Genomic DNA, 22,574 nt, shown 5'->3' on the forward strand with positions numbered 1-22,574 from the left:
AGTCTGTGTTACCAACGCATATATAATGTGCACTTAGGTTACAGTGTCCCTTGCACGGACCTTGCCACTTTTAGGGAGTGAGCACTCAGCCCGTGGCTTCCCCGTAGCCTCAGGGAGAGAGGGCGGGGGACGGACGGTGCCTCCCTCTCGCCGGCGGAGGTACCAGATGTGCTCGGCCTGGCGGATCGGCTCGCCCGCGCGAGCCAGAGGGTGAAACAAACCCCGTGGCGCAATGAAAGTGAGGGCCGGCGCGCCGGCTGAGGTGCGGGTGCCGGGGCCCACCACTGGCCAGTCTCGTCCGTGCCGTGGGGGAGGTGGAGCGGCTACGTTTTGTATGAAGATTATGACCCAACATTTTGACCGGCAAGTTTATAATTTATGCTTTTTTTTTTTTTTTTTTTTTAATGAATTTTACCAGGTAAAAATGCGGTAATTACCAGAGCCAAACATCAAGGAAGTGACGTAGTGGTATAGCATAACACATTTTCCAACCCGAACACCAAAGTTACATAGTGCAAGAACAGGTGTTTTTCCTGGGGTGGTTGGGAATCAAAGAGGTTCCATTCTCGTTATTACGTGTCAGTGGACCATCAAAATGATTTTGAAGCTGTTGTTTTAAGAGAAAAAAGTTAAATAGTGTTGCGTGTAAATAAATAGTGCTCCATACAGTGTATCTCCCGCTCTCGCTCTGCTCTTTGGTGACAATGAAACAAACATAAATTCATTTTTCAATTCATTCATTAATGTACTGACCATGTATTTTTTTTATCAGGTGTCTGTTTAAAAAAAAAAGACCTCTTTAACTTTGTGAATTTATCCTTTGAAAAAAAAACAGCACATTTTTATTTCTGTAAATTGTATAGTTTTTACCAAAGCATTTATCAGTAATACAGTTACGATGGAAAAAATATGCATGTGGTGCGTTGCATGTGGATTTCAGTGGCTACAAAATTTTTGTGCTGGTGTTTCTCAAATGTTCAGTAGGGAGCACCAGTGCTACTAGTGGAAAAAGTACATCTGGAGCCCTGTATCCACTATCTATGTAATATATATAGAGCATATATAACAACAAACAAACCGCATAATTTTTGCATATTTGGCACTTTTTCAGGCATCACCATAAGGCGCTGTCCACGTAGAGCCAGGTTCTCTCATATAGATTTCACATAATAATATAATTTAATAGAGTATAAACATATAGATAATAGCGTCCATCCAAATATTGTCACTGTTTTGGTCCCTCCAGCCCGTCCTGCCCCACACGGCCGTGTGCCTCGTCTGTGGAGAGGCGGGGAAGGAGGACACGGTGGAGGACGAGGAGGACAAGTTCAACCTCATGCTCATGGAGTGCTCCATCTGCAACGAGATCGTCCATCCCGGCTGCCTCAAGGTGCTCCACCCAAAACCTAGGGGAGGGATTCCGTGTCATAATTCACACATATATAATAAAATGAATATAAATACACGTGGAAAAATACGGATGAATACTACAATGCACACATCTCTATTTTTTGAATGCAAAAAAAATGTATTTGTCAATTCCTCCTATAAAATCCTGGTGTTTTTTTCCTTCTCAAACTGTTTGTTGTGCTTCGAGGAGCGGAGTAGTGGTTTTCTTAGTGTGTAAAAAGTGAGTATAAGTATTTGTCACTGTGTATCTGCCGTGTTGCTCAGGTAAAAGATTCTGGCGGTGTTGTAAACGACGAGCTGCCAAACTGCTGGGAGTGTCCAAAGTGCAACCACGCTGGAAAAACTGGGAAAGTAAGTATCTGTGTGGATGTCTCTTCCTGTTTATAGTTACATCTTTCTGGTTTATTTCATTCCTTTATTTGGTTTGTATCTGTTGTTTATTGTAACCTTATTATACGGCTATTTTTATTGCTCATTTTTTATTTAAGGTTTATTGTTTGATTATTTTTATTGTGGCTGTTTTGTATGTTTCCAATTTCTCGACCTTTTTTTTCAGCAAATTATTAGGTTGATTGCATATCTCCATTTTCTTCTATTGTCTATTTTTATAACTTTATTATTCTTGCCTATCATTGATGTGAGCTGCTATCTATCTATCTATCTATCTATCTATCTATCTATCTATCTGTCTGTCTGTCTGTCTGTCTGTCTGTCTGTCTGTCTGTCTGTCTGTCTGTCTGTCTGTCTGTCTGTCTGTCTGTCCATCCGTCCGTCCGTCTATCTATGTGTCTGTCTGTCTATCCATCTATCCATCAATCCTTCTGTCTGTCTGTCTGTCTGTCCGTCCGTCCGTCTGTCTATCTATGTGTCTGTCTGTCTATCCATCTATCCATCAATTCTTCTATCTATCCCTCTGTCTGTCTATCTGTCTGTCTGTCTGTATCCTTCTCTTTATTCTTCTATCTATCCTTCTATCTATCTATGTATCTGTCTGTCTGTCTGTCTATCTATATATCCTTCTGTCTGTCTGTCTGTCTGTTCTTCCGTCCGTCCGTCTATCTATGTGTCTGTCTGTCTATCCATCTATCCATCAATCCTTCTATCTATCCTTCTGTCTGTCTGTCTATCTGTCTGTCTGTCTGTCTGTCTGTCTGTCTGTCTGTCTATCTATCTATCTATCTATCTATCTATCTATCTATCTATCTATCTATCTATCTATCTATCTGTCTGTCTGTCTGTCTGTCTGTCTGTCTGTCTGTCTGTCTGTTATTCTCCATACTTGACTTGGTAAAAAAAATGTGTTTATGTGAAAACCTAAGAACAAAAGATATAAAGTTGTTTTTTTTTTTATTGTCTTTTCTCACCTCTGGCCTTTAAGCAAAAGAGAGGGCCAGGATTCAAGTACGCCTCCAACCTCCCTGGCTCGCTGCTGAAGGAGCCGCGGTGTCTCAGCAGGGACATCAAGGAGGAGTTTGAAGCCTCCGCGGTGCCGCTGAGCGGCTCGCCCGGCCTGAAGCGGAGGCTGGAGCGCGAGGACGAAGCTCCCCGGAGGAAGGACGAGGACGAGCCGCCCAAGAAACGCCCTCCCACGCTGCCCCTGGCGCCGCGGCTGGAGGAGAACCCACTGAGGAAGAAGAGGAAGCTCTTCGACACCAACGATGAACCTGTGCTCATTCGAAAGAAGGTGAGACCCTCAGTAATCCTGCACCGTGTGTGTGTGTGTGTGTGTGTGTGTGTGTGTGTGTGTGTGTGTGTGTGTGTGTGTGTGTGTGAGAGTGTGTGTCTTTTCCGTGAAAACTGTAATATTCTGCACGTTTTCTTTCAAAAGCCATACTACGTAGTAAAGCCTTATGACTGTGTTAGTGATACGATGATAAATGGTAAACAGACAAAATGGTAAGTATATTGAAATTTTTTGGCAGTGCATTGAATGACCTAAACAATATAATAAATGTAATTCATTCAAATTATAAAGCCAATAAACCATTTTTTTAAACAATACTAGGATATTATACATAACTACATACATAGGATCATATACATAACTCTAATCCCTTCTATGTTGTACCCCCCACTTTTTAATATATTTTTGAGTCCTATTTTATTTTTGTTTTATTTTATTCATATTATTTTATTCACTAACTGCATTACGTTTTAGGAATCAGTTTGTTTCAGTTAGTTGCTAGGTAGGAATTAGGTTAGCTATTATGTTTGGTTTAGTAACTATTTTGCATAATCTCCGGGTGCGTTGCAAAGACATTTCACTGCATATATGTATGAACGTATGTCTATGTATGTGACAAATAAACCTTTTGAAAATGAATCTTGAAAATGATAGTTGCATTTGTAAATATGGTTAGTGAAAATAAGAGGAATTAATAACATCCTATAATTAATACACAATAAAACATATTAAAAAAGGACAAGCACCGCAAGCTAAATAAAATGACAACTTCATGAAAATAGCAATGGCAATGTTTTTATTGAAATACAAGTATGCTAAGAAGAAAAAGAGGAAAAACAAAGTAGTTCTACAGACTTGAATGTCAGCTCTCCGTCTAATTGCAGCATCAGATTGAAGAACCTGGTTGATAAGTGATAACTGGCCGTCTATAAGGAAGAAAATCTGAAATTATATGAAATCTAAGTGAAGTCTGGCTGCAGTTGCACTGTCAATAAACACTTTTGCAGAGAGCAACACAACATGGCGTGACATCACAAAAATGACATTCCTGTTCCTTTTGTTTCTTCACAGCAGAAGCTTCTAAAACCCGAAGACCCCCTGGGCCAAATGTTTCTCCGGCACATTAAGACAGAGGACCATGACGAAGAGGAAGGTGAGGGCAGCGACGAAGAGGACGGTGGTTTCACGTGTCCAGTGGCCGGGATCGCCGTCAAGGGAGGAACCACGGACAACGAAGAAGAGGACCCAGATGGGGAGGCCGAGGAGCCGCCGAAGAGGGAACGGGCCGGCGGCGGCACCGCCGAGGACAAAGCCAGGACCCCGCTCTGCCCGCCCCCGAGAGCGTACGGAGAGAACGAGCGCTGCTGGCCCAACTCCCCCCGGGCGGGGCCCAGCGCCGAAGCGGCCGAGGAGAAGATCGCTCAGCTGAAGGCCCGGCAGCAGCGCCGCCGCCTCCCCAACAAGGAGCTGAGCAGGGAGCTGAGCAAGGAGCTCAACCAGGAGATCCAGAAGACGGAGGACTCCCTCGCCAGCCAGAACCGCAGGGCGGTGAAGGTGGAGGACGGCGCGGCCCGCCACGACAGGCGGCCAGCGAGGGGCGAGGACTCCGCGTCCGATCAGTTCTGCAGAGCGCTGAAAACCGAGGATTCCGCCGCTGCCGCCGCCGGGACCCGGAGGCCGCTCAAAACGGAGACGAACGTGACCAGTCACAACGCGCGGCTTCTGAAAACGGACGACAGCCGGGTAAACCAGAACCACAAGCCGGTGAAGACCGAGCCCGAGAGCAAGGGGGAGGAGCCCAAAGCGCGACGGCCCCTGAACAACGGCAGCAGTGACCTGGGAGACTGGCTGCGGGACCGGGGCCGGGAGGTGAACGGGACGCCCGGCGGAGCCTCGCCCCCCGCCTGGAACCGAAGCCCCCCCGTCACGCCCGCCTTGACCCGCCCTGTTCCTTGCCGGTCGCCGCCGAAATACGTCCAGATGGAGCGGCACGTGATCCGGCCCCCTCCGATCAGCCCCCCGCCCGACAGCCTGCCCCTGGGCGACGGTGGGACCCACGCCATGAGCCGGGAGGTGTGGATGGAGGTGTTCAGCCACCTGAGCCGCTGCGATCTGTGCATCTGTATGCGGGTCTGCAGAACCTGGAACAGATGGTGAGAGGAAACGCGTCCTACATGGAGTCCGGCACAGTGGTTCTCAATGTGGGCCCGCGGACCCCCCGGCGGTCCTTCAAGGGGGGCCGGGTTATTCGTTCAACTCGAGCGTGATTTCATTCACAAGCACCATTAGTGAATGTACAAAAACTATGCAAGATTGGGCCGCATCAAATAACAATAAAAACCTCCCTCAGATTGGGCTAAATATTATCGAATATTATCGTTTTTCGAGTGTTGTGCGTATAAAATTGAGGCTCCTTGTGAAAAAAAAATTAAAAGGTTGAGAACCGCCGGTCTGCTCAGCAAGCACGTGTTAAGACGACTAACGCCCGTCGTGCGTCTCCAGGTGCTGCGACAAGAGGCTGTGGAAGCGGATTGACCTCAACCGCTGCAGGTCCATCACCCCCCTCATGCTGAGCGGCATCATCCGGAGGCAGCCGGTGGCTCTGGACCTCAGCTGGACCAACATCTCCAAGAAGCAGCTCAGCTGGCTCATCACTAGGCTGCCAGGTAAAAACAAAAAACAAAAAGTCGCCGGGCGACTCAGGTGAGGCGGATGATGCTTGGTTTGGGTATCAGCATTCAGCTCTTCTATGCCTCCACTACGGATGTGGATAATTATATCCCCCCTGGGGTGTCGGGGGGTGGGGGTCCCGAAGGATTTGAATGCCTTCCTTTGTTACTTATTAATTTCTTTGCTGGATTATGCGCTGAGTGTAACTACATTAGCATAGTCATTGAGTCTGCGTTTGTTTGTTTCGTGCCCTCCGGTTAACAAACTCTCAGGGGAGAAACCCATTCAATTAGAAGTAGGGCACGTTTTTCCCTCAGACGCCGGAAGAGGGCGGTCGAAATTCAGGAGACAAAATGATGTGATGGTTTTTTTCAACCCGCATATATTCACGTGTTTGACGTTCATTATGGCACAAAAAAAACAACAGCTGTTTTTTCGGCGTCTTCAAAGCCCTCTTCCTCTCCCCGCAGGCCTGCGGGTGCTGCTCTTGTCGGGATGCTCGTGGGTGGCGGTGGCGGCGCTCTGCACCTCCAGCTGCCCCCTGCTGCGCACCCTGGACCTGCAGTGGGTGGAGGGGCTGAAGGATGCCCAGATGAGGGACCTGCTGTCGCCCCCAACCGACAACAGGCCAGGTAGGAAGTCCTCGTCTTGAATCAGATCTTTGAATAATCTTTGATTGAATAACGCAATTTCATTTAATTAATCACTTTAATTTGGCCCATTACGTAGAAAATTTGCAGCCATCATTTGCTCGAATAAAAATCTCCCGTTGAGTGCAGGGTCTCTTTAGCAAGGGAGACCTGCGCAGTACAGTGTTAAAATAAATATGTCGCACATAAATATGAAGGAAGAGGATAAAATCGGAGAAAACATCTTCTGGTGGTGTGCCCGACTGAAAGAAACAGTCTTATGGACCAAACTATTTTCCGCCGGAATGGCGTGCGGGCTTTTCCAGCTCACTCGAGTATGCGAGCAAAAAGAAGGAAATGCTAGAAAAATGTCCTTTCAGCACGTTGTCATGACGACACTGCATTGAACCGGCTTCTTGCCCTCACAGTGCATTGTGGGATAGGCTTAGTGCGCAGTGTTTTTGCATACTATGATATATGCTATATGAGAAATGAGCCCACGATGATTTCGGACATATTCTCATACTAATTCGGCGTACCACATGTCGGGATATGTTATTTTATTTAAAATGTATATTTGATTTTTTATCCCTTTCTTGACTTGTTTCAAGTTACAAAACAAGACACAAGTGAAAGGATCTATTGTCACCGGGTGCAGATCATCAAATGTCTCTCTCCCTCCCTCTCTCTCTCTCCCGCTCTCTCTCTTTCTCTCTCTCTCTCCCTCTCTCTCATTCTCTCTTTCTCTCTCTCCCTCTCTCTCCCGCTCTCTCCCTCTCTCTCTCTCCCGCTCTCTCACTCTCTCTCTCACTCTCTCTCTCTCTCTCCCTCTCTCTCCCTCCCTCTCTCTCTCTCTCTCTCTCCCGCTCTCTCACTCTCTCTCTCACTCTCTCTCTCTCTCTCCCTCTCTCTCTCTCCCTCCCTCTCTCTCTCTCTCTCTCTCCCTCTCTCCTAGTTAGCTCTGAAGAGGAATGTCTGTACTCTTGCTGCCTATTTACTGGTTGACTGATTTGTCTGTTTTTTTGGTTCCTTCGTGATCAAGTTGCTGCTGCTGTGACATGACTTCCTGCAAATAAAGGAATCTTAAAAGTCAAAGTCTCTCCCTCTCTCTCCCATTCTCTCTCTCTCTCTCCCTCTCTCTCCCTCCCTCTCTCTCTCTCTTCCTCTCTCCCTCTCTCTCTCCCTCTCTCTCCCTCTCTCTCTCTCTCCCTCTCTCGCCCTCTGTACCTCTCCCATTCTCTCTCTCTCTCCCTCTCTCTCCCTCCCTCTCTCTCTCTCTTCCTCTCTCCCTCTCTCCCACTCTCTCTCTCTCCCTCTCTCTCTCTCTCCCTCTCTCGCCCTCTCTACCTCTCTCTCTCCCACTCTCTCTCCCACACTCTCTCTCTCTCTCTCTCTCTTCCTCTCTCCCTCTCTCCCACTCTCTCTCTCTCCCTCTCTCTCTACCTCTCTCTCTCCCTCTCTCTCTCTCGCCTCGGCCCCTGAAGGTCAGCTGGACAACCGGAGCAAGCTGCGCAACGTGGTGGAGCTGCGTCTGGCCGGCCTGGACCTGACAGACGCCTCGCTGCGGCTCATCATCCGCTACATGCCGGCGCTGTCCAAGCTGGACCTCAGCTACTGCAACCACGTGACCGACCAGTCGGTCAACATCCTGACCGCCGCCGGCACCACCACCCGGGACTCCCTGACCGACGTCAACCTGTCAGGTAGGGAGGCTGGGAGGAGTTATTTATGTTGTTTTATATGGGTGATTCGTGCTATAAAGAATTTGTAGTGCTGTCAAAATACGGTTAAAATGAATAAAAGCAACAGTTTGAAAGAGCCATCCCTCGCTTTGCGGCGGCCACATTAATTTCTGCATCGGCTCTCAAAGGTCTGAACAGGTGTCAAATTTGCGTTTTAAGCTCCTTAAATAAAAAAATTAAAAATAAAATAAAAATAAATGTGTCAGCGTAGTTGTCAGCGGGACCGGGAGATCGTTTTAAGGTAAGTTTCTCACCATATCGGTCAAATTCCCCAAAACCTGAAAATAGAGTCAATACCGTGATATAATTTTTAAAAATGTGAGCTATAATCAGGACAATGATCGGGGGTAATGTAAAATGTAAAAATGTGTCTGCTGACTAGAAAACTGACTTAAAACTCATTTTTGACACGTTTAAAGGCGCAAAGCAAAGCGTCATCATTAAGCATGAAGTGTAATATCCTGGCCGTTAATTAAAAAAAAATAAAAATACGGCATGAACCCGACCTCTTGCATCTCACCGTCTGTTTTGCCTCTCCCCCTCCCAGTGTGTAACCGGGTCACGGACCAGTCCCTCGCCTACTTCAAGCGCTGCGGCAGCATCTGCCACATCGACCTGCGGTGCTGCCAGCAGGTCAGCAGGGAGGGCTGCGAGCAGTTCGTCGCCGAGATGTCCGTGAGCGTCCAGTTCGGACTGCGGGAGGAGAAGCTGCTCCACAAGCTCAGCTAGTCTGCGGGGAGGCACCGTGGCGGGCCGGGCCGGGCCGGGCCGGGCCGCGCCGCGCCGCGCACACACACTCGGGCGGTAACACCGCTGCCGTTTTGTTCTCTTTTTGTTGTTCTTTTCTTTATTTCGAGACACGTAAAAGGGGACGAGAAAAGGGGAACGTGTCAGACGCTGGTAAAACTCTGACAGCAGGACTCGTGCTGCTAAAGCCTGAATGTTTTTTTTGTTGTTTTTTTGGTTTTGATATATATTTTTTTAAATCGAACACAGCAGGATCCCGGTTGCACGGGAACGTCGTCGGCGTGTTGTTACCGTTTCACTACTGAGACCTTATTTTGCACCATTCTTTTGTATTTATTTGTTCGGATGGACGACGTCCGTCCTGTTCGGTTTTTGTTGTCGATAGACTGTTATCTGTTCCAATGCAAAGCATTATAGAATAATATTTTTGTATCAGAAAGTGTTTGATACAGTTATGTGCCGTATTGAATGCACCATTGAACCATTTGGAGAATCAACGTTGAGCTTTTTCGATGATTTTAAGGATTTACAATAAGATTATACCTTCTGTTTGTCTGGATACTTTTCTATGTTTTTTTTAATGTGCCAGTGGTTTGTTTGTTACCGGGCAGAGGTTTGTTTACCTTTTTGATTTACACAATATATTGTTATGCTTTCTTTACTATTTCAAGGGAAATATTTGCACTGTTGCACACAACACACACACACACACACACACAGACACACACGAGCAATGCAATAATCTGTTTGTAATTGCATTTTCCGTAAGAGCTTGTTGTATTGTAACTCAACATTTATGCAGCTATTGCAGAGTTTAATATAGTATTTTTTGTTTGTTTTTCAGAGATGTTAGGAGGTAGTCTGCTATAAATGACTTATGTTGTGATTATACTAAAATTACAACATAAAGTTGTTAATTCATTTTCTTGACCTCCCCGTCCTTACCTACGTAGTGAGGGATACCGCGCAGGATCACATTCCATTGGAATAAATTCCTTAATTGTGTTCAGATTGATGGTTTGGTAAAGAAAAAAGTTGTTTTGTTTTTTTTAAGGGATTTGTTCGTGTCACCATGCCAGCCGGTCAGTATATTTTGAGATCACGTGAGAGAATGTGTATGATGTATAAATTAAGGGAATATTAAGGAAGAATTAAACCGACCCAGGGGTGTTAAGATATTTAACCGGAGATGCAAGTTGTATTCTTTTATTCTATTTTTTTTTTTTTATGTTCCGTGATAACCGTGTACCTACCTATAAACAAAGTCAAAAAGCAAAATGTCTTCACACTGAACTATAATCAATGGATGTTTTTCATTCTCAATCATAAAGGTTAAGGTTTTTGAATTCCTATGTACTGACGTTAAAGGTACCGGCTGTCTCTGTTAAAAGTAACCAGGCCAATTTATAACAATTTAACGGAAATCCTAAAATCAAATACGTCACAGCACAGTGCGGGAAAGAAGAGCAGACCTTTTAACCGACTGCTTTAAAGTACTGTATTTTTTATTTCATCTAATAAATCATTCTCTTCTTCTTTAACAAAATAAAAAGGTTCCACATTCCAAAATATAAAGATCCGGGATTATGAGTGCCCATGGAATCCCTCTACGTGAATATAGCTGCCAGCGAGTGACATCTTTTTCCGAAACAGCGGCGTGGACAAACAGGCGGAGTCAGTGACGGTGACGGTGTGCGTGTCACCGCGGGTGGAGTCCGGTCGGAGCGCGGAGAAAGGAAAAGGCCGCGACGCGGCCGTGGGCTTAGATGCGCCGTCTCGAGTCGCTTCACGTTAAAATCCATGTCGCCAAATTCTGACTTTCTTTTTTTTTTTTTTCCCTCCTCTACGCTAATCAAACTTTCAACAACAACAACAACAACAAAAAAGATTCCCAAAGAAAATTGTAAAAATATACATTTAATTGTACTTAGAAGTAAAACCATAACATAAGCAATCTAAGCAATTCACTTAACAGCAATAAGCTTTTTTTTTTTTTTGTCTATATTAACATACCACAGGCATAAGTAAAGATATATATTTTTTTTTTCGATAGACATTTGAGTAAACTCGATCTCATGAAAGGGAAACAAATATTTCAATTGCATAAAGAGGTTAAAGTAAACCGGGTTTGGGAATATGCTTCCTCTCGACACCACCGTGGCGCACTGTACGTCGGAACTCCGCTCGTAACAGAGGAAATAGCACCTGATACCTACTGTAGAAACGCGTGGATGGACGACGCGAGCGGACCGCGCGCCACCTCGGAATGGGGACGGTATTGCTTGGCGGGAGATATTTAACTCAAGAGAACACGGGCAGTTCCCGCTCAACAAGGAGATACGCGCGGTAAATAACAACAACGCCCCCCCACCCCCCCCCTCCCGGTGCCGCGGGACCGAGCCGCCGCCCATTCCGAACGGAGCGGTCACACCCGATGCCTTTTTTTTTCTCTTTCCGGAGGGGGCGGTTTCTTTCTTGATGGGGGGAAAGAAAAAAAAAAAAAAAAAAAGGGGGGGGGGGGGGGGGGGGGGGGGGTGGGGTCCGGTGGTACGATATCAAAGACGTTTTGTTTTTCCTATTTCGTTTCAGGTATCAACGATCACACTGTGCTTGCTGGTCATGAGATGCATATATTGAAAAAAATCTAAAGGTAGTTTACCGAAAAGGCATGAAGTTTGGCACCTTATACCCTCCCGTCTCTGCAGGACACGTGGACGAGGTGCGTTCTACTCTGGTGAGCTGTTCGGTGAGTTAAGGTCGGACAGATAAGGAGACAAGGTTGGGAGGACGCGAGGGTCATTATTTTTTTTTTTTCTCTTTTCATATTGCACATCCTACAGAACACTGGGAGACACAGTCCGGCGTGACGTGAGCGTGTAAACCGTTTCGACTCTTCGCCCGGGGGGGGGGGGGGGGGGGCGGCGTCCCCGTCGTCGTCCGGTCGCCCTCTCCGACGGAGCCGCTTCAAGTATCCGTGAGACCGTCGCCGGGCTCGGGGAATCAAAAGAACCCGAAAGGTGGGAAAACGAAGCGTAGGGCGAAAGGAAATAGGGAGGAAGAGGCCGGTCTTCCCGACGAGATGAGGGGCGAGTGTCCCGCGGGAGCGGTATTCCAACGGGTGAGGAGGAGGAGGAGGAGGAGGAAAAACTGGTGGAACTGGTTGAGAGTTAGTACAGAAAAACAAACCGCGAAGGGGCCGTAGGCAGCGGTCTGGATTCAAGGAACGGACGCCAGGATCAGGAACGGGGAACGCGCTCACCTGCTGCAGCATAACGACCTGGTGGTGGGAATGTGGGGTGGGGGGATGGGGGGCATGCACGGCCCGCTCCCACACTTAAAAAACAAATCCTTGGGCTGGAAAGGTTGCGCCAGGCTCCAGCCAGTGTTTTTAGGACTTGAAGACGTGCACGGCCCGCACCACGTACTGCCTGCAGATGGGGCACTCGTTCATCCGCTTCCCGCATTTGGTGCAGGTGACCATGTGACCGCACTCCAGCAGCACGCAGTCGATGATGGCGTCCATGCAGATGCGGCACAGGTTGTCGTCCGACGCCAGCTGAGCTTTCACGCCGTCTGCGGAGGGAATCGAGAGAATCGGGGGCGGGGTGTCAGGAGGAAGGAAGAGTTTCTTTAGTCCGGTTCACGCGTCGACGCCCCCGTCGACGGCCCCGAGCGTCCGGGTTTGGTTTCCCGGCCGGTCCCGCTTAGCTTACTGGGCGGAGTGAAGCCTCCTCTCCGGCCGCGGCTCTATTAATAGGGGACGGGAGGAGACGGGCTCGTAAATGTGGCCGCGCCGAACGGAAGCCCGCCACTCAAAGGGACCACGGAAGCCGCGAGAGCCCTCGGGCTTATTCAGTTAGCGAGAGAATCCAAAACAGTCGCCGGGTGCGGAATGAGAGGGTATACAGGGAGAGCAGAACGCCCGTGGAAGAAAGTGGATCAGTCGCGAAGACGTGACACACGATTCTTTTTTTATTAAATTTTTTTTTTTATTATGAATGACGTGTGGCACAACTGGGTTAATTCCCTGCAGCGCGCCTCTCCGGTGATGTATGACATAACGGTAGAGGGGGAAACCATGCTGTGGGGAAAAACATCTTACCTCCCACTCCACTGGTGCAGATGGGTGGAGGATATGCTACCACTGGATGAACATACGAGAAGGGGCAGAAATATAAAACATTTTTTTTTGCAATTTTACATACAATTAAATAAATAAAAAACAATTTTGCAAAAAAATTATATTCTATCTATCTATTATAATAAATATATTACTTATATTACATTACATTATATTAGAATAAATAAATATAATAATAATAATAACAACAATAATTATCAGAAAATATACACAAATAATACATATATATATATTTGTATTATTAATTAAATATTTGTTGGTTCAGTGTATCTATACAGTAAAATCCTATAATAAAAGAATCAAGAAAAAAACAATTACCTGCTGTGATTGTGTTGCTGACGTTTACCACTAGAAGACAAGAAAAGGCAATGAGTGGTTTCCCGCACGCACAGGATCTCATTATTTCTAATAAGTCGCACCGAACAAGGAGGGTCCATATAACGCGCGGCACCGGCCCGTTTAGCCGGTCCCCCTAACGAGCCAAGCGGGGACAGACTCACTGGACTTCCTGTTCTGCTCGTTCTCCCTGTAGAGGCGGTGGACCCGCTCCAGCAGCTCCCACTTCTCGCAGCAGCCCGAGTAGTTGACGAAGTTCCGGGCGAGGATCTCCTTCAGCTGGCGGACGGAGAGGTTCTCTATCGCCTCCTCGTTGTCCAGGTCCGACAGCGAGGCGCGGATCCGCCTCTGCGTCGCCGGGCTGACCTGCGGGTTCGGGGACGACAAAGCCACGGCCTGGCGGTTAGGACGCTTCGCCTCGGGGCTGAGTTAACCGCGGTAGACCTCGCCCCCCCGAGTCTCACCTCTATGATCGTTTCAGTGGCGTCCAGGTTCAGGAGGGGGATGGACGGAGCGTCCTCGTGCTCCTGAAACACACGGCAATACGACTAGTGTCAGCATTTTTTAATTCCTACTCCTATTTCGCTGTTCAGGAAGCCTACAGTTGAAAAAAGGTTTGAGCCCATGTATTTGTCAGCGCACACATTTTCCATTACACCTGGCCATTTTTACTTTTTTTCCAAATCTTTTTCATTCTTTTTCATATCTATTTATTTTTTTTATTATTTTCGGGGCAATGTGGTGAGAAACCTCCCCAAAAATGGATGTTTTTCCTCCAAGTTACTGCATTTTGCAGCGTTTTTCTATTCGTTAAAGCCAATGGCACTCCCGCCCTTCCAACGGAATGAACCCTACCGGAAGATCTTTTCATTTTGAGGAAGGCTTCCCACCGTATTGCTCAAATTTTCCAAAACCAGGAATAAGAGACGATATCAAAAATGCTAAACCGACATGGGAATAAATGTCGGCATACCAATTTGTCTCGTTTAGTTTCCACTCGTTGATGTGTTCAATGTGAGAACGGTGGTACCAGCGGTTTTAAATTTTAAAATATTCCCCTCACAGGCAGAGGTCGGGTATCTCCCGGTCGCGGGTTGGAACCGACGGGGCGACGCGGGCACACACCGGACGGCGATAAAGGATGTGCTGCGTGGGGGAAGGCCGCACCGTACCGGCCGTGAGGGCGCCTGCGCGTCTCTGTCGGGCAGAAAGTAATTTGCTAATGGACGCGAGAAACGGCTTCTGTGTGACGTCGCGCTGGAGCCGGGCCTCACTCGCCCCTCCCTCCCCCCTCTCTCTCTCACGCTCCCTCCCTCCCTCCCTCCCTCCGCCATCCAATTCCAGGGCGGGGGACCACTCCGATAAGTTCTGAGAGCGCCCCTGTGTTAACGAGGCATTCATCCGCCTGAGGATGCCAAATGTCACGCTCCTGCCCAACACTGGAAACAAGGAGCCTCCGCCTCGACGGTCCGCGACGCCGCTCCTTTTGTGCGATCGGCTCCGAAACGGAACTTGGCACGCGGATCGAGAACGGGGAACCGTGGCAGGTCTATCTACGGGACTAGCGTGTTTAGATAATGACGACGGAAATTACTTTTTTTTTTTTTTTTAATCCTCAGCAGGGACCCCTCCCGCAACAACCGCAGCCTTTTCCTTTTTTTTCTTTTAAGCCGGCTAATGAGAGCCGCCGAGCAGGAGGGGAGGGCAGGGGGGGGTGCGCTTTCCCCTCGGCCGCAGCTGCGACGCCGGCGGGAGTTATCAACTTGGCTGGGAATTGCGTAACGGGCTCCGCGGAACAGACCAAAAAAAAAAAAAAAAAAAGGCAAAGTACTTAAGCCCGGTCGCTGGCTTGTCTGGCGGGGCCCGTGGACGCACACCGCGCACAGATGTTTCCCGCTGTCACGTGGACGCGAGAGCAACGTGCGAGCGTCTCCACGTTACAGGAGGGGGAGGGGGGTAGAAACGGAATATTCCGAGAATGAAACGCATCATGCAAGAAAAAGCACCGCATTATGTAGACATATAGACGAGAGATGTAGACAATAAAAGGCTCTCGGGTGGAGCCTCGTGCCGATTACATACTAAGTAAGCAACCTTAAATCGCATTCAATCTGTCAATTCACCCTGAATGACACCACCCGTCAGTCCCAACGTAGAAAAATGTCCTAATTTATCTTTATTAATGATGAATTATATTTATGGGGGGTCATGGTGATGTGACTACGGCCCAGCATCGTGTGCACGGCGCCCCCACCTGACTGGTGGTCCCTGAGCTGTCGCTGCGGCTGAGCGCGTCGCCCAGGGAGGCGGAGAGGACCGACTGCTCCGAGGTGGAGCGGGTGGCGGGCGGAGGGGAGGCGCGGAGGGAGTGGGGGAGGGAGTGTAGACTGTCTGTATCCGCCTCCTCCTCCTCCTCCTCCTCCTCCTGCTCCTCCTGCCGCCGCCGCGCTTCCTCCTCCTCCTCCTCCCGCTCCCCCTCCTCCTCCCGCGCCACCTCCTCCTCCTCCTCCTCGTCCTCCTCCTCCTCCTCCTCCTCCTCCCGCTCCTCCACGGCGCTGGGCGTCTGGGCGGCCGCCTGGTGGCAGAGCACCAGGTCCACCAGGTCCTCCTTCTCCCGGCAGGTGTCCGTGGGGATGTTGCGCAGCAGCAGGTACTGTCGCAGGTCCTTGACGCGGAGCTGCATGAGCCGCGCCCGCTGGAAGGCCGTGCCGCGCAGCAGGTGGCAGGTGGCGCAGCAGCGCAGGCTCCCCTGCAGCACGGAGCACAGCGCGCAGAAGCTCTTCTTACAATCACAGCAGATGTGCTGTTTTGGGAAGAGGAGCGAGAGAGAGAGAGAGAGAGAGAGAGAGAGAGAGAATCAGAGAGGAGGAGAAGGAGGAGGCGGAGGTGGAGTAGAGGAGGAGACCATGGGCGGCGACCCCTCCACCTCCTCCTCCTCCTGGCTGGATGAATTGGGTGGAATTACACAATATCATATCATATTCACCTCGCGTAGCTTTGGATTACGGACTTATTTGACGTTAGGAACAAACCAAAAACAAATAAAAACACAAGAGCAGATTGGGCGGTGCGGCGTAGGGCTGTCGCCATCACAAAAGTGCATTTAATTTTGATTTGGATTGAATTTTTGGTTGATTTTATTAATGCAACCTATGATAGTGTAATAACACACAAGTACGTTTGAATATGGACGGAAACACGATTATGGGATCTCACGATTTTTACCAAATGATTGCGATCGACTCAAATAGCTGCTGATCAGGCGATTATTTCTTAACTGTGAGCGGCTCTAGTGCTAGTGCGGTTGTGGCGCAGCGTTGTTATTTCCACTTCCTCTCCAAGGAATCTCCCTCCAACCTGTGCCACGGCAACGCAATCAGTGAGAAAAAAAAAAGAAAAAAAAACTTCAAAAGCTTTTTCATTTCATTCCAAACTTTTTTAATGACCGGCGCCGTTAATAGCATAGATTCGCGGGTTTTTTTTCCACCTCTATTTTTTTATTATTATTTTTTTAATGAGAAAAATCCTCTAAACCCCACGAGACGAACATCCTTTCCCCAAACACGGCTTTCCGTTATCCGTGCACTCCGTAACTTTCCGGGAGAGTTCTGGGAGAAAGGAATCAAGGAAGGGGGAAACAAACTAATGTGGAGCCGGGTGACATTTCACAGGCTTACCCCGGTCGACTTAAAGCCCGACAGATAAGTGGACGGTTTGAAATGACAGCGAAGAAGGTTACTCTGCATTATCGTCCGCGCGCCAACGCCGTCCGGCCCGCGAGGAAAAGAAGAAAAAAAAAAAAAAGGACGTTTCCACGCCGACGGCGGGAGATAATCCCTCGCCGCCACTTTCGGTCTCCCACGATAGCATCGCGCCGAGGCTCGAAAATGCGCGCGGCCCCGGGGTGCGGGCGGGGAGATAGCGCCGCCATTTGAGACGCCTTCGAGACACTTTCATCGGTGACAGGAAAACAAACAAAATAAATAAATTAATTAAAATTGCTGCACGGCCCCGATTTAAACCTGCAAAGGACACGGCGACGTTCCGTGTTCCTTGAGGGATTCAGACCCGGGCCTTATCGGAACGCCGGGTCCCATCACTCATACGGTCACTGTTCATCGCACGACGCGGACGCCTGACCGTCGAGAAACTTACCACTCTTCTGCAGCTTCTCACAGTGCTCAAATGCAGTGCAATGGGGGCAAACGTTTTAGCCTTAAAAAAAAAAAAAACGTGAAATCTTCTTCATAAAACACAAGACACATTTCTTCGAGGCTTAAACGTTTGCTCCGTGCACCGCATTTTAAGCACAGCGAGGAGCTGCAGCAGAGTGGTACGTTTTTTTTCGATAGCAAGGCGTTCAACGAGGCGTTGCTGTGACCCGTTATAAAAGACGGGAACCAACTTTTTAATAAGACCCGGTGCGTAAAAAATATCAAACGCATCCTTTAGGAAAGTCTCGTCCGTGTCTTGCTCCCAAAATGTTTATTTTTTATTTTCTACCCTTAATACCAGTGCAGCCATCGTCCCCGTTATCCCCGTATCCACCACGTGCGTCACCTTGCGTCTGAAGACGGAGAAGGCCAGTCCGCAGGCCTTGCAGAGCTGTCCAGCGCTCCCTGAGCTGGTAGGGGGGTAGGTGGAGTAGCCGGCGCTGGGGGCGAAGCGGAAGGGCCCGGCCCCGGCTCCGAAGCCCGGCTGTTGTGCACGCACCGTGCCCGTGCCCATCACCTCGTTCAGTAGCCCGCAGCATGACGCCCACATGGACGACGCGCCCGCCTACAGTGCACGCACGCACGCACACACACACACACACACACACACACACACACACACACACACACACACACACACACACATGCAGGCAGAGACAAGCAGACGTCAGACAGAGAGAAAACTTGTGGTTTTTTTTTACTTGACTTGAACGTTTCTAAACTGACAATTTTGCAGACCAATTTTTCACCAGGGCTGGGCGATTTATTTTTTTTACTAATTCCTTCATCTTTGATTTGATGATATTTTGGGGAGGATTATTAGCGCTTTTATTGCATTAGTTTGCTGTAATGCAGTGTTTAAGACAATATACGTATAATTGTTGCCTCTTATCACAATATTGATATTATATGGATATTGTGCACAGAGCTACTTTTTGCACAGTCAGCTAATTATTACTGATAGAAGGCACAAAAAATAAAAATAAAAAGAATTTCAAATATCTGCAATATCGTTGTAGATTCTGAATAATTTAAACATTTAATGCTGTATTAGGTATGTAGATATGTATGTCAGGGGCAGAGCACATTAGTAATAGGAGAAGAACAATGTGCCACAGTACTGTAACTGATAAGTGTCCAGCAGCAGAGAAGCAGACAAAGCAGGAGAGAAGACAGAGGGAGGAAAGAAAAGACAGACAAAGAGTGACAGAGAGAGAGAGAGAGAGAGAGAGAGAGAGAGAGAGACAGACAAAGAGTGACAGAGAGAGAGAGAGAGAGAGAGAGAGAGAGAGAGAGAGAGAGAGAGAGAGAGAGAGAGACAGACAAAGAGTGACAGAGAGAGAGAGACAGACAAACAGTGACAGAGAGAGAGAGAGAGAGAGAGAGAGAGGGAGGAAGCAAATCATTGCAGCCACTCTTGATGCAGTGAGTTTGTGGTTATAGATTATCGGGGGGGATGTACTCTGAACTGTCCTGCTAATGACTTATTCAAAGGCTGGGTGGGAGGGTGGCTCAGTGAGGGGGGAAATAAATCAATAAATAAATAAATAAAAAGCTTCCTTGTCCCGTGTTATTTTTGTATCAAAAAAAACAACAACCCACTTCTCAGGCACTAAACAGTCAGCAAAGTAACAGCTTGCGTAATCTCGCTCGTCGTGTGCACGGCTAAACCTGCGGCCGGGGTCCCGGGCCTTCTCCCGCCGGGGTTATTTGTGTCTCGGGCCGGTGAACTAAGTGCCCGCGGGGAGAGGCTCTGGCCGGGCTTTTTTCGGGTGACCACAACGCCGGCCCCAGACACTGGGAGCCAAGATGGTGTGATCCGAGCCACGGCTCCTTGCAGCATACTAATGAGAGGAAGAGGGGGGCGGGGGGTGGCAGAGAATACATCTTCTGTTTCAGAGGCCGGCGAACCGAATCAATGGCCCACATACTGTACGCTCTGTGTCGGCCACCGGGGGTCGGGGGGGGACAATGGATTTCACTGCGGCCCCGCCGCATCCCGTCACGACTCGGCGCTGTCCCGCCGCGGCGCCCTGTGACCTCCGCCCGCCTCATCCATCTGCTGAGAACACCGGTTACGTTATCCAGGAACCGGAGTTAAGTGCTGTACGTATAGGCTCGGAGCACCAGGGGGCGGCGGCGAGAGGTCCACCCCCCCTGGTGCTCCGAGCCCGCACCGCCCGGCGGTCGAGGGGTGATTGCGTCTTCGAAAAACGTCATATTTTCCTCATTTCGTTCGGAAACGCTGTTTCGATTGAGATTTGGAGCTTCCGCTTGGTTATTTTGAGGGCGGGATCACGTTCCGCCGCTCAACGCTCACCCGTCGCCTTTTAAGGCCCCGACGGTGAAACCTGCGAGGCGTCCCAAACGTTCGCCTTGGGGATTTTGCGCTTTTCGATTTGTTTTTTTTCTGCAGCCTAAAAACGCCGGTCGATCAAAAACAAAATACCGCGCCCCCTCCGTTCTTCCGCTAGATTTGCCGGGGCTGAGTGCCGGCATTTTTTTGGGCCGTAAAAAAAAAAAATCGGCTCCTAACTGGCTGGGTGCCAGGGGCAGAGCTTTCATCCGTCACCTCAATTAGCATCCGGCGAGCAGCGCCGGGGGAAGCGCCGGGACCAGTGTCAACACGGAGGTACAATACCCCCGCTCTGCACCGGATCGCTCACGGTTCACGGCCGCAGCTCGGTTCAACTTGTTTTGTTCAACTTGTTTAATTATAATACATCAACGTCGGAACGCAATTAGGGACGGGCCCCGATGCAAATAACTCATATTTATAAGTATTCATAAACTGCCATTTATTTCAGTATTTTACTCAGCAGGTATGGAACTGGTTGGGTGTGAATTCTGACTGCAGATCTGAACATCCTGGGTACGGTCCGGGTACAAGCAGTATAATGGAGGAAAACATAAGAAAAAAGACCCGAACAAATATAGAATATAGAAGATAGACATATAGACATATGGACATGAGAGAAGTACGGTTCTCTCCCAGATCAGATCTCTATGTGACCCAGTGCATACAGCACCAGGACAATGAACTTCAGTCAACACGGCTCCATTGGTAATTTGGCCTTCCTGTGTCCCTGGCTGTGAGGATCCAGTTATTCTGGCTTTAGCACCATCAGCTTGACTTGTAATTATCTCCTGTCCTTCTGTAGATGTCTTAGCCTTCTGCTGGGGGGAGTGCACGCTTTATACGAGTTTACCCGTCCCGGTTAAACAAACCGTTTGTTTACCGCTTTAATAATGGCGCGTTGGAGTGGGATGGCAAAGTGAGGGGCTACATCTGGAAAACCACTGAAACGGAAACGTGAAGTGAAGTGAAGCGCCCCCCTGACTCTGGTATCGATTTAGTGTTTTTCTCAAGTACTGCTGTGATGTCAATTCTGCCATCCGTTTACAAGCACGAAATGAGCATCAATCAATGATGGGAACATAATTTCAACATACAGTATATCATAAAAAAACAAGACATCCTGACTACTCTGGATGAGCAATAAAAAAGTCTTTAACGGGACAAGTGGAAGGTTCTTTGGTGTTATTCGTCGTAAACTGCCAGTGTTCCTTCTTTATTATGCTTATATATCTTCCACTGCCCCACTTCCTCTCTCCGAGTGGTGTAACGGAGCGAGGCGTCGGTGTAAGGAACCCTGATTAAAACGATGGAGTAAGCTTGGTGGAATAAAAAAGGACAAACTCTGTTCATGATTAATATCAGTTTGAAATTGCTAATCAACCTCTACTGAGAAAGCTCAAATCAAACTCCAAGAGTGTTTCTTCCACGTTCTTCACTGGGATGTACTGAACCTTCGTGACACCTTTTTGGGCTTATGCTCACTAGTGTCAGTTCTTATACAAACATACTGTATATTAAACAGCCTTCCTGAGAACATCAGACGGTATCACATATCTGTCCAAACGTAGTTTTCTTAATCCATTTTTTAAATGTAGGATTAACCTGATGTGCTGCATGTCTGACAGAAACGATCCTGACATTTTTTTTTTTTTTCTTGAGTAATTCGAGTAATAAGATGTTTTGTAAGCACAGGCCGGCATCGCAATTGAATTTCCCCGGCTTCTCTGCTCCCTAAATGTCCCCAAAATAAACGTTACACACCACATGATATGCCGCACAGATTGGAGAATGATTCATATTGGATTCTACTTGATACGTTCATGTAACTCAGCTCGCATAACCCATTCACCGTTGGCAGAAAAGCTGCTTTTCCCCATTTAAACCAGATTAGTCAATAACATTCCGCATCCATCTTTCTGGGACACGGTAATAACTGCCGCGTAGAAAGATTAACTTTACGGTCCACCGAGGCGAAGTTTACTCACTTGCCCCCCCCGCCCCAAAAAAAAACCACAGGAAGTTAAACGCGTGTAAATGTGTGTTCAAATGCAGTGTGAAGGGGAACTGTGCACCTATGCGAATGACACGAGTAAAGTCAAACTACAAGTTAAAGTAAGCGATTGTCTTCATTCTATGGCAGCAATTAAAAAAATCCAAAAATAAAAAAACAACAACATCCAATAATTGCCTCGAGTCGGAGGATCTTCTGTGCACGTGCACTGCGTCGAGGCGTAAATACGCGCGTGCACCGTCTACTCGCGAGCCCGACGATCGCCATGGAGACGACGATAATAACAATGAAATAGCGAATGTCACCGTCGACGACACAACGTCGCCGGGTGTTTAACGTGAGGGTACAACCAGGGCTCCTCCCAGGGTCCCTAACACCGGCAGCAGCACGACCACCCTCACCCCCCACACCCTCCCCCCCCATCACCAGGGCTCCCGACCGAGCTGTTGACCCCCCGCGTCGCGGCTCCCCTGCGCGGCCGGCGGGCTGCGCGGGGCGGGGGGGGGGGATTACGCGGGGAAGCGCAGGACGGAGCTGCGGGTGACGAGACGTCTGGGAGACGCGCTCCCACTCGACAGTTCTATCTAATTAGGGGATTAACGATTTAGGACGCACGGACGTCGCGCTCTGC

The 22,574-nt window shown here is 48.5% G+C and overlaps 2 protein-coding genes across 2 annotated transcripts in view; one reads left to right on the forward strand and one right to left on the reverse strand.

Annotated features, from left to right (window-relative positions):
• Positions 1 to 10,269, forward strand: part of kdm2bb (lysine (K)-specific demethylase 2Bb) — a 30,283-nt gene extending 20,014 nt beyond the window's left edge. Inside the window, exons 14-21 of the mRNA XM_080017377.1 lie at positions 1,247 to 1,390; positions 1,675 to 1,761; positions 2,789 to 3,094; positions 4,166 to 5,247; positions 5,597 to 5,760; positions 6,235 to 6,396; positions 7,878 to 8,096; positions 8,683 to 10,269. Coding sequence (XP_079873503.1) covers positions 1,247 to 1,390; positions 1,675 to 1,761; positions 2,789 to 3,094; positions 4,166 to 5,247; positions 5,597 to 5,760; positions 6,235 to 6,396; positions 7,878 to 8,096; positions 8,683 to 8,864 — 2,346 coding nt within the window. The 3' untranslated portion in view covers positions 8,865 to 10,269. The remainder of the gene's footprint in view (positions 1 to 1,246; positions 1,391 to 1,674; positions 1,762 to 2,788; positions 3,095 to 4,165; positions 5,248 to 5,596; positions 5,761 to 6,234; positions 6,397 to 7,877; positions 8,097 to 8,682) is intronic.
• Positions 10,270 to 12,270: 2,001 nt separating this feature from the next.
• LOC307243011 (uncharacterized protein) overlaps positions 12,271 to 22,574 on the reverse strand; it is a gene marked incomplete at both ends in the record, with an annotated part of 46,410 nt that continues 36,106 nt past the window's right edge. The window contains 8 exons of the mRNA XM_080017661.1: positions 12,271 to 12,455; positions 12,985 to 13,026; positions 13,342 to 13,371; positions 13,524 to 13,725; positions 13,824 to 13,886; positions 15,614 to 16,162; positions 17,920 to 18,138; positions 19,237 to 19,417. Of these exons, the coding sequence (XP_079873787.1) occupies positions 12,271 to 12,455; positions 12,985 to 13,026; positions 13,342 to 13,371; positions 13,524 to 13,725; positions 13,824 to 13,886; positions 15,614 to 16,162; positions 17,920 to 18,138; positions 19,237 to 19,417 (1,471 nt within the window). The remainder of the gene's footprint in view (positions 12,456 to 12,984; positions 13,027 to 13,341; positions 13,372 to 13,523; positions 13,726 to 13,823; positions 13,887 to 15,613; positions 16,163 to 17,919; positions 18,139 to 19,236; positions 19,418 to 22,574) is intronic.

This window comes from Zeus faber, assembly GCF_960531495.2.
Source record: "Zeus faber genome assembly, chromosome: 17".
NCBI classification, from domain to species: domain Eukaryota; kingdom Metazoa; phylum Chordata; class Actinopteri; order Zeiformes; family Zeidae; genus Zeus; species Zeus faber.